The 16,560-nt window shown below is 50.7% G+C and overlaps 1 protein-coding gene across 11 annotated transcripts in view; it reads left to right on the plus strand.

Moving 5' to 3' along the window:
• The first annotated feature begins 635 nt into the window (after positions 1 to 635).
• CELF6 (CUGBP Elav-like family member 6) overlaps positions 636 to 16,560 on the plus strand; it is a 221,179-nt gene continuing 205,254 nt past the window's right edge. For all 11 annotated transcript variants that reach the window (XR_006284351.1, XR_005227167.2, XR_005227166.2 and 8 more), the window contains exon 1: positions 636 to 887. Coding sequence is in view for 8 of the 11 variants with exons in the window: in XM_037911413.2 (XP_037767341.2) it covers positions 653 to 887 (235 nt within the window). In the remaining 3 variants the exon portion in view is untranslated. The remainder of the gene's footprint in view (positions 888 to 16,560) is intronic.

Genomic DNA, 16,560 nt, shown 5'->3' on the forward strand with positions numbered 1-16,560 from the left:
GTCAAAACACACAAATGCCCTACCGGGGAGGAAAGAGGCTGGCAGCTTGGCTGAGTCCAAGGGGTGTGCGAGGTGCTGCACCTTGCTCCGGCCCCTGGTGTCTGCTCCTGGGGCCAGCACGCACAGGGCTGGCACCGCTCCCCTCCCACCGCCTTGGCATTTACCCTCTGCCCAGCTCCCCCAACTCTTGGTTTGCAGGGCGGTCCGCCCTGATCCTCCGGCCTCTGCCCCGGCTCCCGCCCGCCCAGCTGAGCCGCTCATGCATCTGCGGCAATAGTAGCTCCCTGCTCCCCCTTTGCTCTCGGAGCGGCTCCGGCGCCCGGTGCCAGTCCCACGGAGCAGGCTGGTGCAGCCCACCCCGCCCTGCCGCTCCGCAGCCCCCTCCCCGCCGCGCCCCGGGCACCCCCAGCCCCGTGCGCGGGGGAGCGGGGCTGGCACGGGGGCGGGGAGAGAGGTTGTCTCCCAGCCCCTGTCCCGCTGCCGGCTGCCCCCTCTGATTGGCTCCCGCTGCCTCATTATGCTAAACACTTGCGTCTCGTGGCGGGCTAGCCGGCTGACGTCATCCGGCCGGGGGGCAGGCGCGAGCGGGGCGCGGAGGGGCGCGCAGAGGCGGCCCCGCGCGCGGAGCAGGAGCGCGGCCGGCCGCGGGAGCATGGCCACGGGCAGCGGCGGCGCCGCGCTCAGCACCGCGGACAGCGCCGCCAGGATGAACGGGCTGAGCCCCGGCCCGGCCGGCATCGCCATGAAGGACCACGATGCCATCAAGCTGTTCGTGGGGCAGATCCCCCGCAACCTGGAGGAGGGGGACCTCAAGCCCCTCTTCGAGGAGTTCGGCAAGATCTACGAGCTCACGGTGCTGAAGGACAGGTTCACCGGCATGCACAAAGGTAGGGGCGCCCCCGGGCCCCGGCCCGAGCAACAAAGGGCCGGCTGCTGGGGGGAGTGGGGCCCGGCCCCAGCTCCCCGCCTGCACCATGCACCCAGCCCCCACAGCCCCCCAGATTACCCACCCAGCCCTGCTGCAACTGCCCCAGCTCCCCCACCTGCACTGTGCACCCAGCCCCCAAAGCCCACCAGCTCCCCAGGCCCCGTGTGTGCAAGGGGGAGAGGATCTGGCCCCCAGCATCCACACCTGCACCCAGACACTCTCCAGTCACCCACCCAGCCCTGCTGCAGCTGCCCCCAGATCGCAGGACTCTGAGCCATGGAGAGGATAAAGTTGGGTCAGATGAAGAGCAAGGTGCCTGGTTATACATTTCCCCCTCCCCCCATCCTTGTGGGGCTGAGCCCCATGTGTGTGACATCGGTAACTGCTGGCTTTGCCACATTTGCCAGGAGTGGTCTGGTTCAAGCATGGATGGGGGCTAGGCACTGGGAGTTGCCTACCTCTCCCTCTTTGTCTATTGATTTAAATTAGTGCCAAAAAATTGAGTTTGTGTTTAGAAATCAGTATTTTCGTGCCCATGGGCGGGGGGCAGCTTTTCGGTTTAGTTTCTAGCTGGAGAGAAAATCACTTCAAAATAGAGAATAAGACCTCTTGATCCCTTTAAATAATAATAATGGGGTGTTTATGGCTGGGCTTATACTGCAGTTGAGGAACAACATTTTGCAGGGAAAAATGGTGTCTGTCATCGGCTGGCAGCTGGTAACCTCGCTGAATGTCGAAAGTCGGGGGGAAGCAGTCCTGGAAAGGATTACCTGTTGGGTGACTTCTTGCAACTGTTGTGAAAGTAGTAGCATGCAAAAAGCAAAGGGGTAAACCAATTGAGTAGCAGCAGCCAAAGAGCTAGGCGAGGGAAGCAGACTCAGTTTGCCTCTAGGTAAATGCTCTGATTTGTAATACAATAAATGTTCCTCATCCATCCCAGCTAGGTCCATAACAAATACTCTGTTTTGTATTTTTAAAAGGAACAAAGAAGTAAAGTACTCCCTCTTGATTTGTAAAAAGCAGAGGATCCAAATCCGACTCTGCTTGATAACGGATTCCCTACTTGTGTTTCAAAATCTTGGTTTAGCTTTAAATGTGTCATGAAATATTCTCTGCTCGTCAGAGGGATTCTTTTCAAGGGAGAGGGGTAATGAAAGCTGGTAAATTTCAGAACAACCTGACCAGGTGGGAGTTTAGATCATTGTCCCCCATCCCTAAAACTGTCCCTCCTGAAAGATCTACAATAATAAAATCATCCCATGCCTTTGCAACTTTTCCTCGGATGGCTGTTCTGAAAAGCTCCCCTGCTAAATACAAACCAGAGGCCTTGTAATCCTGATTGCTTTCTCCTTTGCAGAATTAGGAGTTAATACCCTGTAGCATGCGTGAGCTCATTACTCCTTGATTTCCAATATTTCCCAGGTAGGATTCCTGAGATAAGGGATTTATATAATGCTGAGCCCCAGTTCAGGTAGAGGCACCAGATGACTGAAACAGAGGGGGAAGCACAGAACTGGTATATGGGAGGTTAGATCTCTCCCAGATGGAAAGAACAGAATGGTTTCCAAGACATAAAATGAGACTCCAGGATGCAGGTAGCAAGAGGTATTCTCTGGAGTTTCTAGGAAGCCAAAATGAAACTTGGTCTTTAACATGATAGATGGATGATTGTTCCACAGCTGGCAACTGTCTGGCCATTTTAACTCTCTAGTTCTCAGATCTGTTACTGAGCATCCCAAATTTCTCTATGTGCTTTCCTAGATCTGGTTTACACGTCTAATGCTAACAAGGCAGGGGCAGTTAACATTTCAATACACAAAGTGAATACATCTTCTTTCTTTCTTTCTTTCTTTCTTTCTTTCTTTCTTTCTTTCTTTCTTTCTTTCTCATCATTTATCTATCTATCTTCTGGAAAACCCTTCCCCAGTCCACAAAAATAATCAGACTTGTGCAACTTTAAATATCATACTGAAAAAAATGCATTTTAATTTGAGACACTCATCTCATTAAAATGTCATCCCTCTTTACTTTTTAAGCTTTGGAGTGGAGCTAGCTCATGCGTGTGCACTCAGAACTTCTACCAGACATTTCAGGATAGATAGATAGATAGATAGATAGATTCCTGCAAACCACACCCCCACCCCCCCAACCTGGAGGAGAGTGCTGAGTTGGTTTGAAATGGTAAATATTCTAAATGCAGACAGCTGATAGGAAAGGGACATAAATGACTAGTATCTAAACGGCGTTAGTTGGATATTTTCAATTTTACATCAGCAACTTTTCTAAAATGCCAAAAGATAATTTGTGTGAGTGCATGTGATCTCCCCGCTTTACACAGGGGAGTAAATACATTACACATAAAGGAAGTTTAAAGATTGCTAAACAAACAGAACAAATTGGCCGCCCCCAATCGCTGTTGTCTATCCCATTGCAGGCTGATGGCAACACTCCTTGCATTGCTCCACTCCTGAATTCATTCTATTTGAAGGCAAGTTGATTGCACTTATTAAGAGTTATTAATACTTAATCATCTGGCAGATTTAATTGTGCCAATATTAAAAATGCATCAATGTCAATTTCATTCATTAAATATTTACTTTTTTTGAAGGGAAACTGTTTTGCTGCTGTTTTAATATCACTTTAAGAAGCTTTGAATAGGACCTAATAAAATAATTGGAAGAGAAAGATGTATACAGCATACAGGGAGCTGGGCAAAATTCTTCTTTCCTGTTTGCTTTGGCTAATTCTTTTTGCAAAACCCTAGTGAAATATCATTCATTCATTTCACCAGCATAATAAAGACGGGGTAAATAGATTTGTGCCTGGGCTGGGCAAATTGTGCTGACAGTTTTGCCAGCCAGAGATATAAACAGTGCAGGTTAGATTGTGCAACCCTTATACATAACAACGAGCATTTACTCACATGACTGTGGCAGAGTTACTCATGTGAGTAAGAGCGCACCAGATTGAGAAATCTTACGCTAGTTGCATTTTTGAGTCACAAACCAAACCATGTGATATTGAAAGGGCCAGAAACCAGTTCCCTTTCTCACACTGAGTAGCCCCTCTCCCCAGGAGTAACCCCTTTACAATCAATAGGAATTACTGAGGGCAATAAGAGGATCAGAATCAGGCCCAAAGAGATTAGATCAAAAGATGTCAAAATTCAGCCTTGTAGTTTAGTCCTGAAAATAAAATAATACATTTGTAGTGTAGCAGAAGGTGGCTACATTCTCTAATCTAATCTATCTATCTATCTATTTATCTGTCTATCTATCGAGTGTTTTCTTAGCACTCAGCACTGGAAGGAGCTCAGCTGAACTAGGCTTGACCCATAAGGACAAGATTTCTGCTTATACCCCTTTCCCGCCTTAAATTTAAAATACCAATCAAACCTTTCCTAGAATAGTTTTACAAACCCTTCCCATGCAACACTAAGTCCTGTCCATCATCCCCGAGTATTTCCCATCACAATAACACTCTGAAACAAAAATCTGGGGCACAAATGATGTCTCATAAACAGCAAAGCACTCTGAATTCTCCAGAATTACTAGCCCTTCATTTTCGCTTTCCTTCATTTTTTCCCTCTTCTTACTTTTCCCTTCTCTACCCCTTTCACTCTTTGATCTGGCATCTGTACCGTCCCTCCTTGCTCCCTCCTTCATTGACAATTTTTCCGTACGGTGTCACTGCTGAGATTTGGGCTCTTCCTTCAGTCTTCAGGATTTTTTTTGTGACTGAATTGAAATGTGCTATTGAAATTTAGCCTCTGGACCCAGATTTGGTGACAGAGCTGATGGGGGTTGGAGAAAGTGAATCAAAATGTCTAATGAAAGAAGAAAAGGAGCTGTGAAGAGAAGGAAATAACTGGCAGCACCAGTTTTGCTCCTTTCAGCACGAAGACACAGGGCCAGGGAGACCACACACACACATACACGATCTGCACCAACATAGATTGTGCTTTCTTCCTATGTACTATAGTAATTAATACCAACAACATCCGATCCCCTGTATTGGTACATAGTGCCTTTTGCCGGGAAGAATTGGTGCATGGTGTGTTACAGACAGCTTCTGGGGATGTGAACCCCAGGGCGCGTTACAGACTGCCTCTGGGGACATGAAGAGGTGTTTATTTCTTTGCCTTTGCCCACCACTGAAATGCAGCTGCCTCTGGGGAGCATTGCAGTGCAAGTGTACTGGTGCGAGGCACAACAGTTCAGGAGAGGGAGGTAATGGGACCAAGGTGCTCAGTTTTGCAGGGGGAATTTAGGGAGGCAGAATATAAATACCAGAGTTGGGTGTAAGAGTATAAATACAAAAGCTAAGTGTCTGCATAATGTGGGTGTAGACTGACTTCGTGAAGGGCCGGGGAGGGAGATCTGTCCTGCTATACTCTGTGCACAGGGCCTAACTTCACTGGCTAACACCAGCTGCCCTCCCTCAGCAGCCAGGAGGGCTCTGCTAGACACCAGGCGTGTAAGCACAGAACCTGCACTGAGCTGGGTTGGCAGATGCGGTGCTTGAAATCTCAGTGCCTAGACCCCTGTCTGGACTGAGGGTCCCACCAGAGGATCCAATGTGGCAGAAGAGCCAACTTTGGGAGTGTTCAGCGAATAGATGCTGCTGTAGACAGAGTCACAATTCATGCTCCTGATCAGAGACAGCTGGGAAAATGCTGTCTTTCTTGAGGGGCCTAGTCCAAAGAACATTGACCTCTGCGGGGCTTACTGGTTTCTGATGACAAATTGTAGCCCATGCAAGGCTCCCTCTTCCCAATCTCCCATTGGTTAGGGGCGCATCAAAGCCCTTCCTTGCAGAATTAGCATACCCAGTGCAAACTAAGCTGGGGCCTGGCTCCTGAAATGCCTTTGTGCCCATCTGAGGAGCTGAGGGGATGTGGCTGAGATGGGCTGTGTTCTCCTGAGATGTGGGGTGACCGTGTCCTACAAGGGCACCCCAGCTTGGCTCTCAGCAGAGCCCTTCTCCTGATGCATGGAGAGCTCTCTCGATAGAGCGCTTTTGGAGTCAAGTAAAGGTTATGCTGGGAAAGGCCTTGGATTGCCAGCCATGGGGTTATGTTTGTCCACAGAACAGGGACTGCATGGGTGACTGCAGGGTAAGCATCCTCCCAGATTGCCCCATCAGTGTGCGTCACTGCTCCGGTGAGAGGGGAGCTCGCTCTCCACATCACAGTCACTCCTTGGTGACTCTCAGCCAGGGGGTCCAGCTGGTGCCAGCTCTCATGAGACCACTAGGACCTGGTCTGAGACCCATTAGCTCAGCTCATGCTGAGGCCATCAGCCAGCCATTGTGGTCTGGACATTGGGTTGCTACAGTGTCACATCCATTGCCTGGCAGAACAGCCGCTGCTGGTCTTTGCTAGTGGCCTGCTGGGAGAGAAAGAAAGGGAGAGGCAAGGCTGTAGGAATATGAATAATGGCCGGAGAGCCAGACTCTAGCTGCCTGCAGCATTTTCAGCCCCTTGGGCCAGGCAGAGGGGCAGGGATGGGCTGGCTGCCCTCTTGGCTTGTGGAGGTAGGGAACCTTTCTCTTTCCAGTGGCTTGGCTTGCTGAGGGAGAAGAGGTTACAGTGACACGGTCTCCCTGGTTACCAGCTCCCTGGAGAGTCTGGGAAGGTCTGTGTGACACACAGCACCCCCTGGGGAATGCCGTGTGAGCCGCTGATGACAAAGCTCCAGTGGCATGGGTGTAATGCAGAGCAATATCCACCCACCCACCACGGGAAGGAGTGCATGGACACTAGATACCAGAGTAGCTGCAGCACTCATGCTGGCTGAGAGAGGTGTGTGCCGCCAGTGTACCTAGGTGTACAGACAATACGGACTGCCAAGGCTGGATCAGCCTCTCTGCTTCCTTAGTAGAGGAGACCCAGATCTAGGGGGATCAGCCCTGGGGGGCCACCCGGGCGGAGCAACCCTGGAGGTCACCTATGGGGAGCAGTGCCAGTTTGGTGGCATCTTCCCACCTTCCTCCAACCCAGGAGAAGTTTCTCTGGGAGGTGGAGGCTCCCGTGGATACCAAGGTCAGGGCTGAGCCAGCAGTATGGGGTGGGGAGCAGCCTCTTAGCAGCTCTGTTGCTGCCCCCAAGGATCTCTGAGCTGGAGCTAATGCTGCATCAAGCTGCATGGACCCCTGCTGGGCCTCTGTATAACTGCTACATTAGCTGTGCTAATGAGGGGTGGTGAACACAGCAGCTATGCACTGAGTGCTGGAGACCCCCCCAAGATCCATAGGATGCTCAGGAGATCTCTCCTAGGCGAATGAACCCCCCTTCCTGGGGCTCTGACAGCCCCTTGCTGTCCTTTCCTCTAGTTTGCCCAGCTCTGGAGAGGACATCCCCTGAGTGATGTTCTGGGCCATGTCAGTGCTCGCTAATTTCTCTCTAGGCAGCAAAACATGCTGTGGAAGTGACACAGCTTGTCTGAGTATAGGTGGAGGCAACAGGTGTCTTGCTTGACGTATGGGTCTGATCTGAAATTCAGTGGCAGAAAATGACCTTAGCACAGAGTTCTGTTTGCTTGGTGGTTGGTCGTCCTGAATGCTGAATGCTGAGCTGAGCAAAACTCAAATGTCCGAAAAGCGTTAAGGTCGCCCAGACAACCTTAACTGTCCGCTTTCAGACCTGTTAATGCACACACCTTCACACTGCCAGCTGCACCATTGTTGAAATATACAAACTCTTCCCCTCCTTTCACAGCCTGTTCACTCACCCACAGGACTCCATCAGACACTAGTCAAGGGCAAAAGGGAAATAGAAAACCCCAAGAGGCTGCCCGCCCCACCTTCTCTGTGTTCCCCTGGAGTGGCCAGTAGCTGGGGGGATGCTGCGGGTACACTTCAGGTGCAGGCAGTTGATTAGGAGTGCCAGTGGAAGCAGTAGGCAGGCCTGCTTGGCATTGTAAAGTCCAGAATACACTCACACACTTAGCCACGGCCCCAGAAAGTGTCCCCACAGGTTCAATTTCAGAAGCACTTCACAGCCTTGTACAACTCCCTTATGTGTACTGCCAGGACACCCTCACCTAACCATCATTAAAGCATTAGCATCGTCTCATGTTCCATCACACAACTGGCAGGATCCTTTGGAATCAAAGACCGATGTCCAGCAACCACCATAACCCAGGCACTTCTGCACTGACATGGTGCATCCTGGACATGCACCCCTTTCCTTTCCTCACACAGGAGGGGGTGGAAAACATGCATCTTCCCTCAGATCACAGTCACAGCCCTGTCACAACCCCCCTATGTCCTTACAGCATGAACACTCCTGTACCAAACAGGCAGTGATTCCTGTCGGCCATTGGCCACTCGAGAGGAAGAGCGGGCGAGTGGCCTGGGCAACCTTTTTGTGTTGTCCTTTAATAGTGTTCGATGGAATCCGGGGTGGAGGCATGACTGGGTGGTGAGAGGAGGGGAAGAGCTGCCACATTTCAGCAAGTGTGGGGCGGGCAGGGTGTTGACAGGGCCTGTTGGGGCCTTGCTGGAAGAAGGCTGTGTTGAGGCTGCCTGGGCGCAAATCTCTGATGCCGTCCGCAGCTGCTCTCATACATTGTAGGAGGGACACACGGGAATAAGGGCCAGGTCATTTCTGCCTGAGTGAATTATCACAATGGTGGGTAGATCACAACCTCCTTAGACACTGCAGAGTGGGCTGAACGCAAGGCCAACGCGGGCCACCTCTCGCCACCCAAATCAGCCTGCAGTCAGCAATCCCCATGCCGTGGTGTTTTCCTTGCTCTCCTGCAAACTTTTGCAACCTGGGGATCTAGGAATTGTCCTGAACCCACACGTTGGCAACGCTGCCAGCGCAGATAGTTCTTTTTTCTCACAGTCCTTGTGCTTTAAGTTCCAAACCTCTGTACTATGCCTCTTTGGAGACACCACATTCATCTGCCCTGAGATCAGGAAGTAGATACTTGCCTCCCCTCCTGCAAAGACTATTAAAATACAGGTTTCAGAGTAGCAGCTGTGTTAGTTTCTATTCACAAAAAGAAAAGGAGTACTTGTGGCACCTTAGAGACTAACAAATTTATTTGAGCATAAGCTTTTGTGAGCTACAGTTCACTTCATCGGATACATTCAGTGGAAAATACAGTGGGGAGATTTATATACATAGAGAACATGAAACAATGGGTGTTACCATACACACTGTAACAAGAGTGATCACTTAAGGTGAGCTATTACCAGCAGGAGAGCAGGGGGGAGGGGGGGAACCTTTTGTAGTGATAATCAAGGTGGGCCATTTCCAGCAGTTGACAAGAACTCTGAGGAACAGTGGGGGGGCGGGAATAAACATGGGAAAATAGTTATACTTTGTGTAATGACCCATCCACTCCCAGTCTCTATGCAAGCCTAAGTTAATTGTATCCAGTTTGCAAATTAATTCCAATTCAGCAGTCTCTTGTTGGAGTCTGTTTTTGAAGTTTTTTTATTGAAGAATTACAACTTTTAGGTCTGTAATCAAGTGACCAGAGAGATTGAAGTGTTCTCCAACTGGTTTTTGAATGTTATAATTCTCGACGTCTGATTTGTGTCCATTTATTCTTTTATGTAGCGACTGTCCAGTTTGACCAATGTACATGGCAGAGGGGCATTGCTGGCACGTGATGGCATATATCACATTGGTAGATGTGCAGGTGAACGAGTCTCTGATGGTGTGGCTGATGTGATTAGGCCCTATGATGGTGTCCCCTGAATAGATATGTGGACACAGTTGGCAACGGGCTTTGTTGCAAGGATAGGTTCCTGGGTTAGTGGTTCTCTTGTGTGGTGTGTGGTTGCTGGTGAGTATCTGCGTCAGGTTGGGAGGCTGTCTGTAAGCAAGGACTGGCCTGTCTCCCAAGATCTGTGAGAGTGATGGGTCGTCCTTCAGGATAGGTTGTAGATCCTTGATGATGCGTTGGAGAGGTTTTAGTTGGGAGCTGAAGGTGATGGCTAGTGGCGTTCTGTTATTTTCTTTGTTGGGCCTGTCTTGTAGTAGGTGACTTCTGGGTACTCTTCTGGCTCTGTCAATCTGTTTCTTCACTTCAGCAGGTGGGTATTATAGTTGTAAGAATGCTTGATAGAGATCTTGTAGGTGTTTGTCACTGTCTGAGGGGTTGGAGCAAATGCGGTTGTATCGTAGAGCTTGGCTGTAGACAATGGATCGTGTGGTGTGGTCTGGATGAAAGCTGGAGGCATGTAGGTAGGAATAGCGGTCAGTAGGTTTCTGGTATAGGGTGGTGTTTATGTGACCATCACTTATTAGCACCGTAGTGTCCAGGAAGTGGATCTCTTGTGTGGACTGGTCCAGGCTGAGGTTGATGGTGGGATGGAAATTGTTGAAATCATGGTGGAATTCCTCAAGGGCTTCTTTTCCATGGGTCCAGATGATGAAGATGTCATCAATGTAGCGCAAGTAGAGTAGGGGCGTTAGGGGATGAGAGCTGAGGAAGCGTTGTTTTAAGTCAGCCATAAAAATATTGGCATACTGTGGGGCCATGCGGGTACCCATAGCAGTGCTACTGATTTGAAGGTATACATTGTCCCCAAATGTGAAATAGTTATGGATGAGGACAAAGTCACAAAGTTCAGCCACCAGGTTTGCTGTGACATTATTGGGGATACTGTTCCTGATGGCTTGTAGTCCATCTTTGTGTGGAATGTTGGTGTAGATGGCCTCTACATCCATAGTGGCCAGGATGATATTTTCAGGAAGATCACCGATGGATTGTAGTTTCCTCAGGAAATCAGTGGTGTCTCGAAGATAGCTGGGAGTGCTGGTAGCGTAGGGCCTGAGAAGGGAGTCTACATAGCCAGACAATCCTGCTGTCAGGGTGCCAATGCCTGAGATGATGGGGCGTCCAGGATTTCCAGGTTTTTGGATCTTGGGTAGCAGATAGAATACCCCAGGTCGGGGTTCCAGGGGTGTGTCTGTGCGGATTTGATCTTGTGCTTTTTCAGGGAGTTTCTTGAGCAAATGCTGTAGTTTCTTTTGGTAACTCTCAGTGGGATCAGAGGGTAATGGCTTGTAGAAAGTGGTGTTGGAGAGCTGCCTAGCAGCCTCTTGTTCATATTCTGACCTATTCATGATGACAACAGCACCTCCTTTGTCAGCCTTTTTGATTATGATGTCAGAGTTGTTTCTGAGGCTGTGGATGGCATTGTGTTCTGCACGGCTGAGGTTATGGGGCAAGTGATGCTGCTTTTCCACAATTTCAGCCCATGCACGTCAGAGGAAGCACTCTATGTAGCAGTCCAGTCTATTGTTTCGACCTTCAGGAGGAGTCCACCTAGAATCCTTCTTTATGTAGTCTTGGTAGGAAGGTCTCTGTGGGTTAGTATGTTGTTCAGAAGTGTGTTGGAAATATTCCTTGAGTCGGAGACGTCGAAAATAAGATTCTAGGTCACCACAGAACTGTATCATATTCATGGGGGTGGAGGGGCAGAAGGAGAGGCCCCGAGGTAGGACAGATTCTTCTGCTGGGCTAAGAGTATAGTTGGATAGATTAACAATATCGCTGGGTGGGTTAAGGGAACCACTGTTGTGGCCCCTTGTGGCATGTAGTAGTTTAGTGTCCTTTTTCTTTTGTAGAGAAGCAAAGTGTGTGTTATAAATGGCTTGTCTAGTTTTTGTAAAGTCCAGCCACGAGGAAGTTTGTGTGGAAGGTTGGTTTTTTATGAGAATATCCAGTTTTGAGAGCTCATTCTTAATCTTTCCCTGTTTGCTGTAGAGGATGTTGATCAGGTGGTTCCGCAGTTTCTTTGAGAGCGTGTGGCACAAGCTGTCAGCATAGTCTGTGTGGTATGTAGATTGTAATGGATTTTTTACCTTCAGTCCTTTTGGTATGATGTCCATCTGTTTGCATTTGGAAAGGAAGATGATGTCTACCTGTATCTGTATGAGTTTTTTCATGAAGTTGATAGATTTCCACTACATACGGCTAAATTCAGTGCCTTGCATAATGACAGGTTTCAGAGTAGCAGCCGTGTTAGTCTGTATTCACAAAAAGAAAAGGAGTACTTGTGGCACCTTAGAGACTAACAAATTTATTTGAGCATATGCTTTCGTGAGCTACAGCTCACTTCATTGGATGCATTCAGTGGAAAATACAGTGGGGAGATTTATATACATAGAGAACATGAAACAATGGGTGTTACCATACACACTATAACGAGAGTGATCACTTAAGGTGAGCTATTACCAGCAGGAGAGCGGGGGGGAAAGTTGCAATTCTTCAACAAAAAAACTTCAAAAACAGACTCCAATGAGAGACTGCTGAATTGGAATTAATTTGCAAACTGGATACAATTAACTTAGGCTTGAACAGAGACTGGGAGTGGATGGGTCATTACACAGAGTAAAACTATTTCCCCATGTTTATTCCCCCACCCCCACCCCCACCCCCACTATTCCTTAGACGTTCTTGTCAACTGCTGGAAATGGCCCACCTTGATTATCACTACAAAAGGTTTTTTCCCCCCTGCTCTCTTGCTGGTAATAGCTCATCTTAAGTGATCACTCTCGTTACAGTGTGTATGGTAACACCCATTGTTTCATGTTCTCTATGTATATAAATCTCCCCACTGTATTTTCCACTGAATTCATCCGATGAAGTGAGCTGTAGCTCATGAAAGCTTATGCTCAAATAAATTTGTTAGTCTCTAAGGTGCCACAAGTACTCCTTTTCTTTTTTAGTAAAATACAGACTCCCTCAAACAGCCAATCCAAGGCTTGCCTACCACCCAGGCCCATGTCCTGTCCCCTCCACAGCCCCTCTCCCTGTCATCCCCCGCCCCACACACATACAGTCCTCTCCCTCCAGCTCCTCCTCACCCCACAGAACACAAATGTTGGTTAGACTGGCTGTTGACTATTCTGCTGCATTCACAGTAACCCTCCCATAAACTAAACACACGTTATAACAGAGACAGCTAGCAGCAAGCAACATGTGTTCTTCAATCTTTATTGCACAGACGTACAAGGGTTCGGACTAGAAACGTGTGTGGCAGAGTGCGGAAGAAGGGAGGGGATCCAGGAGAGGGGGTGGGGACAGAGACTGGAGTCCGGATTTTCCCAGTGTCCCAGCAGCCAAGAGGGAGTTCCCTCAGGGTGCCATCTGGAAGGAAGGGGTGTGACTTGGGCTAAGGGATGGGATTTGGTGGGAGGGGCTTGAGCGTGTGTTTTGGCAACCCAAGTAAGGCCACCTCCAGAAGGCAGGGTTTCCCAGAAGGAAGTTAATGTCAGCTAATGGGACCTCACTTTCCAAAGACTGCAGGTTGTGCCTGGGAGGTGGGAAAGGTCTGTGTAATGTCCCAGGGCCAGGCCCTCCAGATCCCTGACCAGGACTTGGCAACATCCTAGGGTCCCGCAGAGCCCAGTGCATGCTGGGACGAGGCTGTGGGGATGCCTGTGTAGTGGAGGGTGGAGTCAGACACTCTATTTATGAGCAGCAGGGTGTTGAGCAGCCAATATCCTGCCTTGTTTGGAGGGGGCTGGCTCCCCCCACCCCAGAGACAACTCTGGGCACTACAAAGAGTGCGGGAGGAAGAATGTGGCACTGTTGGGTTTACCCAAGAGGTACAGGGCGAATCACTACTGCCTGGAGGAAGCCTTGTCTGTGCCCACTGCTGCTGGCAAAACAAGCACCCCACTTCAGGCTCTGAGAGCCCCACTCTTTTCCTCTGTAGGATAGCAATTTCCACCCCCAGCCTTAGGCTCCCTGTGTGAGTCACTGGTAGGGTTGCCAGGTGTCTGGTTTTCGACCGGAATGCCAGGTAGAAAAGGGACCCGGGCAGCTCTGGTCAGCACCACTGATCGGGCCTCTAAAAGTACAGTGGGTGGCGCAGTGGGGCTAAGGCAGGTTCCCTAGCTGCCCGGGCTCCGCATGGCTCCTGGAAGCAGCCAGCATGTCTGGCTCCTAGGCACAGGGGCGGTCACGGGGGCTCTGTGAGTTGCCCCTGCCCCAAGTGAGGGCTCCGCAGTTCCCATTGGCCGGGAACTGCAGCCTATGGGAGCTGCGGGGGCGTCACCTGCAGGTGTGGACACCACGCAGAGCCACCTGGCTGTGTCTCCACCTAGGAGCCGGAGTGGGGACATGCTGCTGCTTCTGGGAGCCGCCTGAGGTAAGTGCCACCCTGCCAGAGCCCGCACACCTCACTCTCTGCCACACTCCAACCCTGTACCCCAGCCCTGAGCCCACTCCCGCACCCAAACTCCCTCCCAGAGCCCACACCCCCACCCTCTCCCACACCCCAACCCAACTGCCCCAGCCCTGAGCCCCCTCCTGCACCCCAAAGCCCTCATCCCTGGCCCCACTTCTAAGCCCACACTCCCAGCTGGAGCCCTCACCCCCTCCCACACCTCAACTCCCTGCCCCATCATGGAGCCCCCTCCCACACCCTGAACCCCTCATTTCTGGCCCCACCCTAGTTGCCCACACCCTCAGCCTGAGCCCTCACTCCCTCCCGCACCTCAACCCCTAGTGAAAGTGAGTGAGGGTGGGGGAGAGTGAGCAATGGAGGGAGGGGGGATGGAGTGAGCAGGGGTGGGGCCTCGGAGAAGGGGCAGGGCAGGGGCGGGGAAGGCGCATGGCAAGGGTCTTCGGTTTTGTGCGATTAGAAAGTTGGCAACCCTAGTCACTGGGACAGAGCAGAGAGAAGCTGGCACTAAATCTATACAGCTAGTTCCCCCCAGAGTTCTGCACTGGCCTGGGGCACAGGTCCCTCCCACCTGTCTATACACCCCACTGCATTACACTTGAATGCCCAGCCCCACGACCCTGGACACCCACAATGCGCACACATCCGCTGTTTCCCCTCTGCTCCATGCTGCATGAGCTGTGTCTCTGGGAAAGGCAAGAGATGTTTCTTTCACCAAGCTGAAGATGATGATTCCAAGAAAAGGCAGCGTTAGGATTGAAAACATGATCACAGATAAAAGAAATAGATAAACCGCAGCCTAGAGCCTGTGCATACTGCCAAGGTCCTTTCCTGGCTACTGGGATATTTCTCACCCTCTAGCCTGGCCGCCCAGTGCTGGGCCTGTCCAGAGAGCTGGGAGCCACTTTTCATGAGACAGAGTTTGACCACCGTAATCTGTATCCTTCTTTCCCTTGTTACACAGTTCCAGTCTCTTTTCAAAGCCAGGGTGCTTCGTTACCTTCAGCTGCCCACCCTTCTCCTCGCCAATGGTCCCGCTATTCAGCGTCATCTTCCTGGGCCGCTTTGTAAAGGCCCAAGCCTGCACCTTGTCTCGACTGTCACGTGGATATCAGTGATTTCACTTGTGCCTGAGTGAGCGCTGAGAGCCTCTGCCCCAGGTGACCGGTTTTGCCTCCCACAGCTTTGGAACACAATGTCCTACGTGTCACAGATCTTCAAATCTTTGCTGTCCATCTGTCCCGAAATAACCACGAGAACCAGCGAGTATCTTAGGGCAGCGACCCCGCCCTGACCCCCTGAGGTGAAACATCCTACAGGTGGTGAACACGGGGCAGGGTGCCCAACTGGGCATGTCCTGGCAAGTCCCTGGCTACAGACTCATAATTGTGTAGCCCCATCTGTTGCCAACAGGGGGCGCCTGGGTCACAGCTACTCACTCTGGGCCAGCTTTTAAAGTGTTCAGCGCCCTCTGTTGGGGCTGCATTGTCAGTGCCATTTAGCTTCCGTGGAGGCAGCAAGGCTGAGGTTTCCAAAGGAGTCACAATTCCCATTGAATGCCATGCTGCTGTGGTACGCCCCACCTGCCTCGGGGCACCACCTTTCTCAGCAGGATAAAATCCTATAGCAAGGGGGCGTTGGGAGCTGGGAGGGGGCTGAGCGCTGCTGGGGAGACTCTGGCCTGTTATTTCAAATCCAGCAGACCTAGAAATCACTTTACAAGCCAGCCACTGGTATGCAAATATCTCAAAGGTAAAGCAAGGCCAGGCGGCCAGCATCCTGGTGATTTTGGACTTGCTTCTACCTTGGTCTACTTGTATCTTGGCTGCTCAACAGGGTCAGACATGGTCACTGCTTGGCTGGGAGACCTCGGTGGAAAAAACCCTGACGCTCCAGGAAGTGGCAGGTAGTGCTTCCCCTCTGAGTCATGCCCAGGCTTCAGTAGAGGAAGGATAGCCTTGTGGTTAAGGAGAGGGACACAGATCTGGGTTTGATTCCTGCCTCTGCCACAGACTTCCTGCCTGTTGGGCAAGTCAGTTAGTTCTCTCTGGCCCTTGGATCCCCTGTGAAAAATGGGGATAATAAATCTTTCTGACCTTGCAGGGTGTAAGCTGGATAAAGCCATGTTGGTGGGGTGAAGGGGCTGTAGAAATAGCCAGACAGCACAGGGTTAAAGGAAGAGGAGTCTAAAGATGTTACCCTAAGCCCTAGGTCAGAGCCCATGTGCACTAAAGGATGCTTAGTGCACATGGAGTGGAGCATGAACAGGTGGTCCACCCCCTCCCCTGCAATTTTACCAGCCTGTAGCACTAATTAGAGCATCCTTGGGGCTGGTCTAACTTGTGCCTGCAGGTACTGGCTCCCAAGGAGCCACTCCACAAGCGCCAGTAGCGAAAATCCCCAATGGCTGGAAATGGAACATTACATGGGGAGGGCTATGAGTTATAACAGGGAATCTTTCCCAGGTATCT

This window comes from Chelonia mydas, chromosome 10 (genome assembly GCF_015237465.2).
Source record: "Chelonia mydas isolate rCheMyd1 chromosome 10, rCheMyd1.pri.v2, whole genome shotgun sequence".
NCBI lineage: Eukaryota > Metazoa > Chordata > Testudines > Cheloniidae > Chelonia > Chelonia mydas.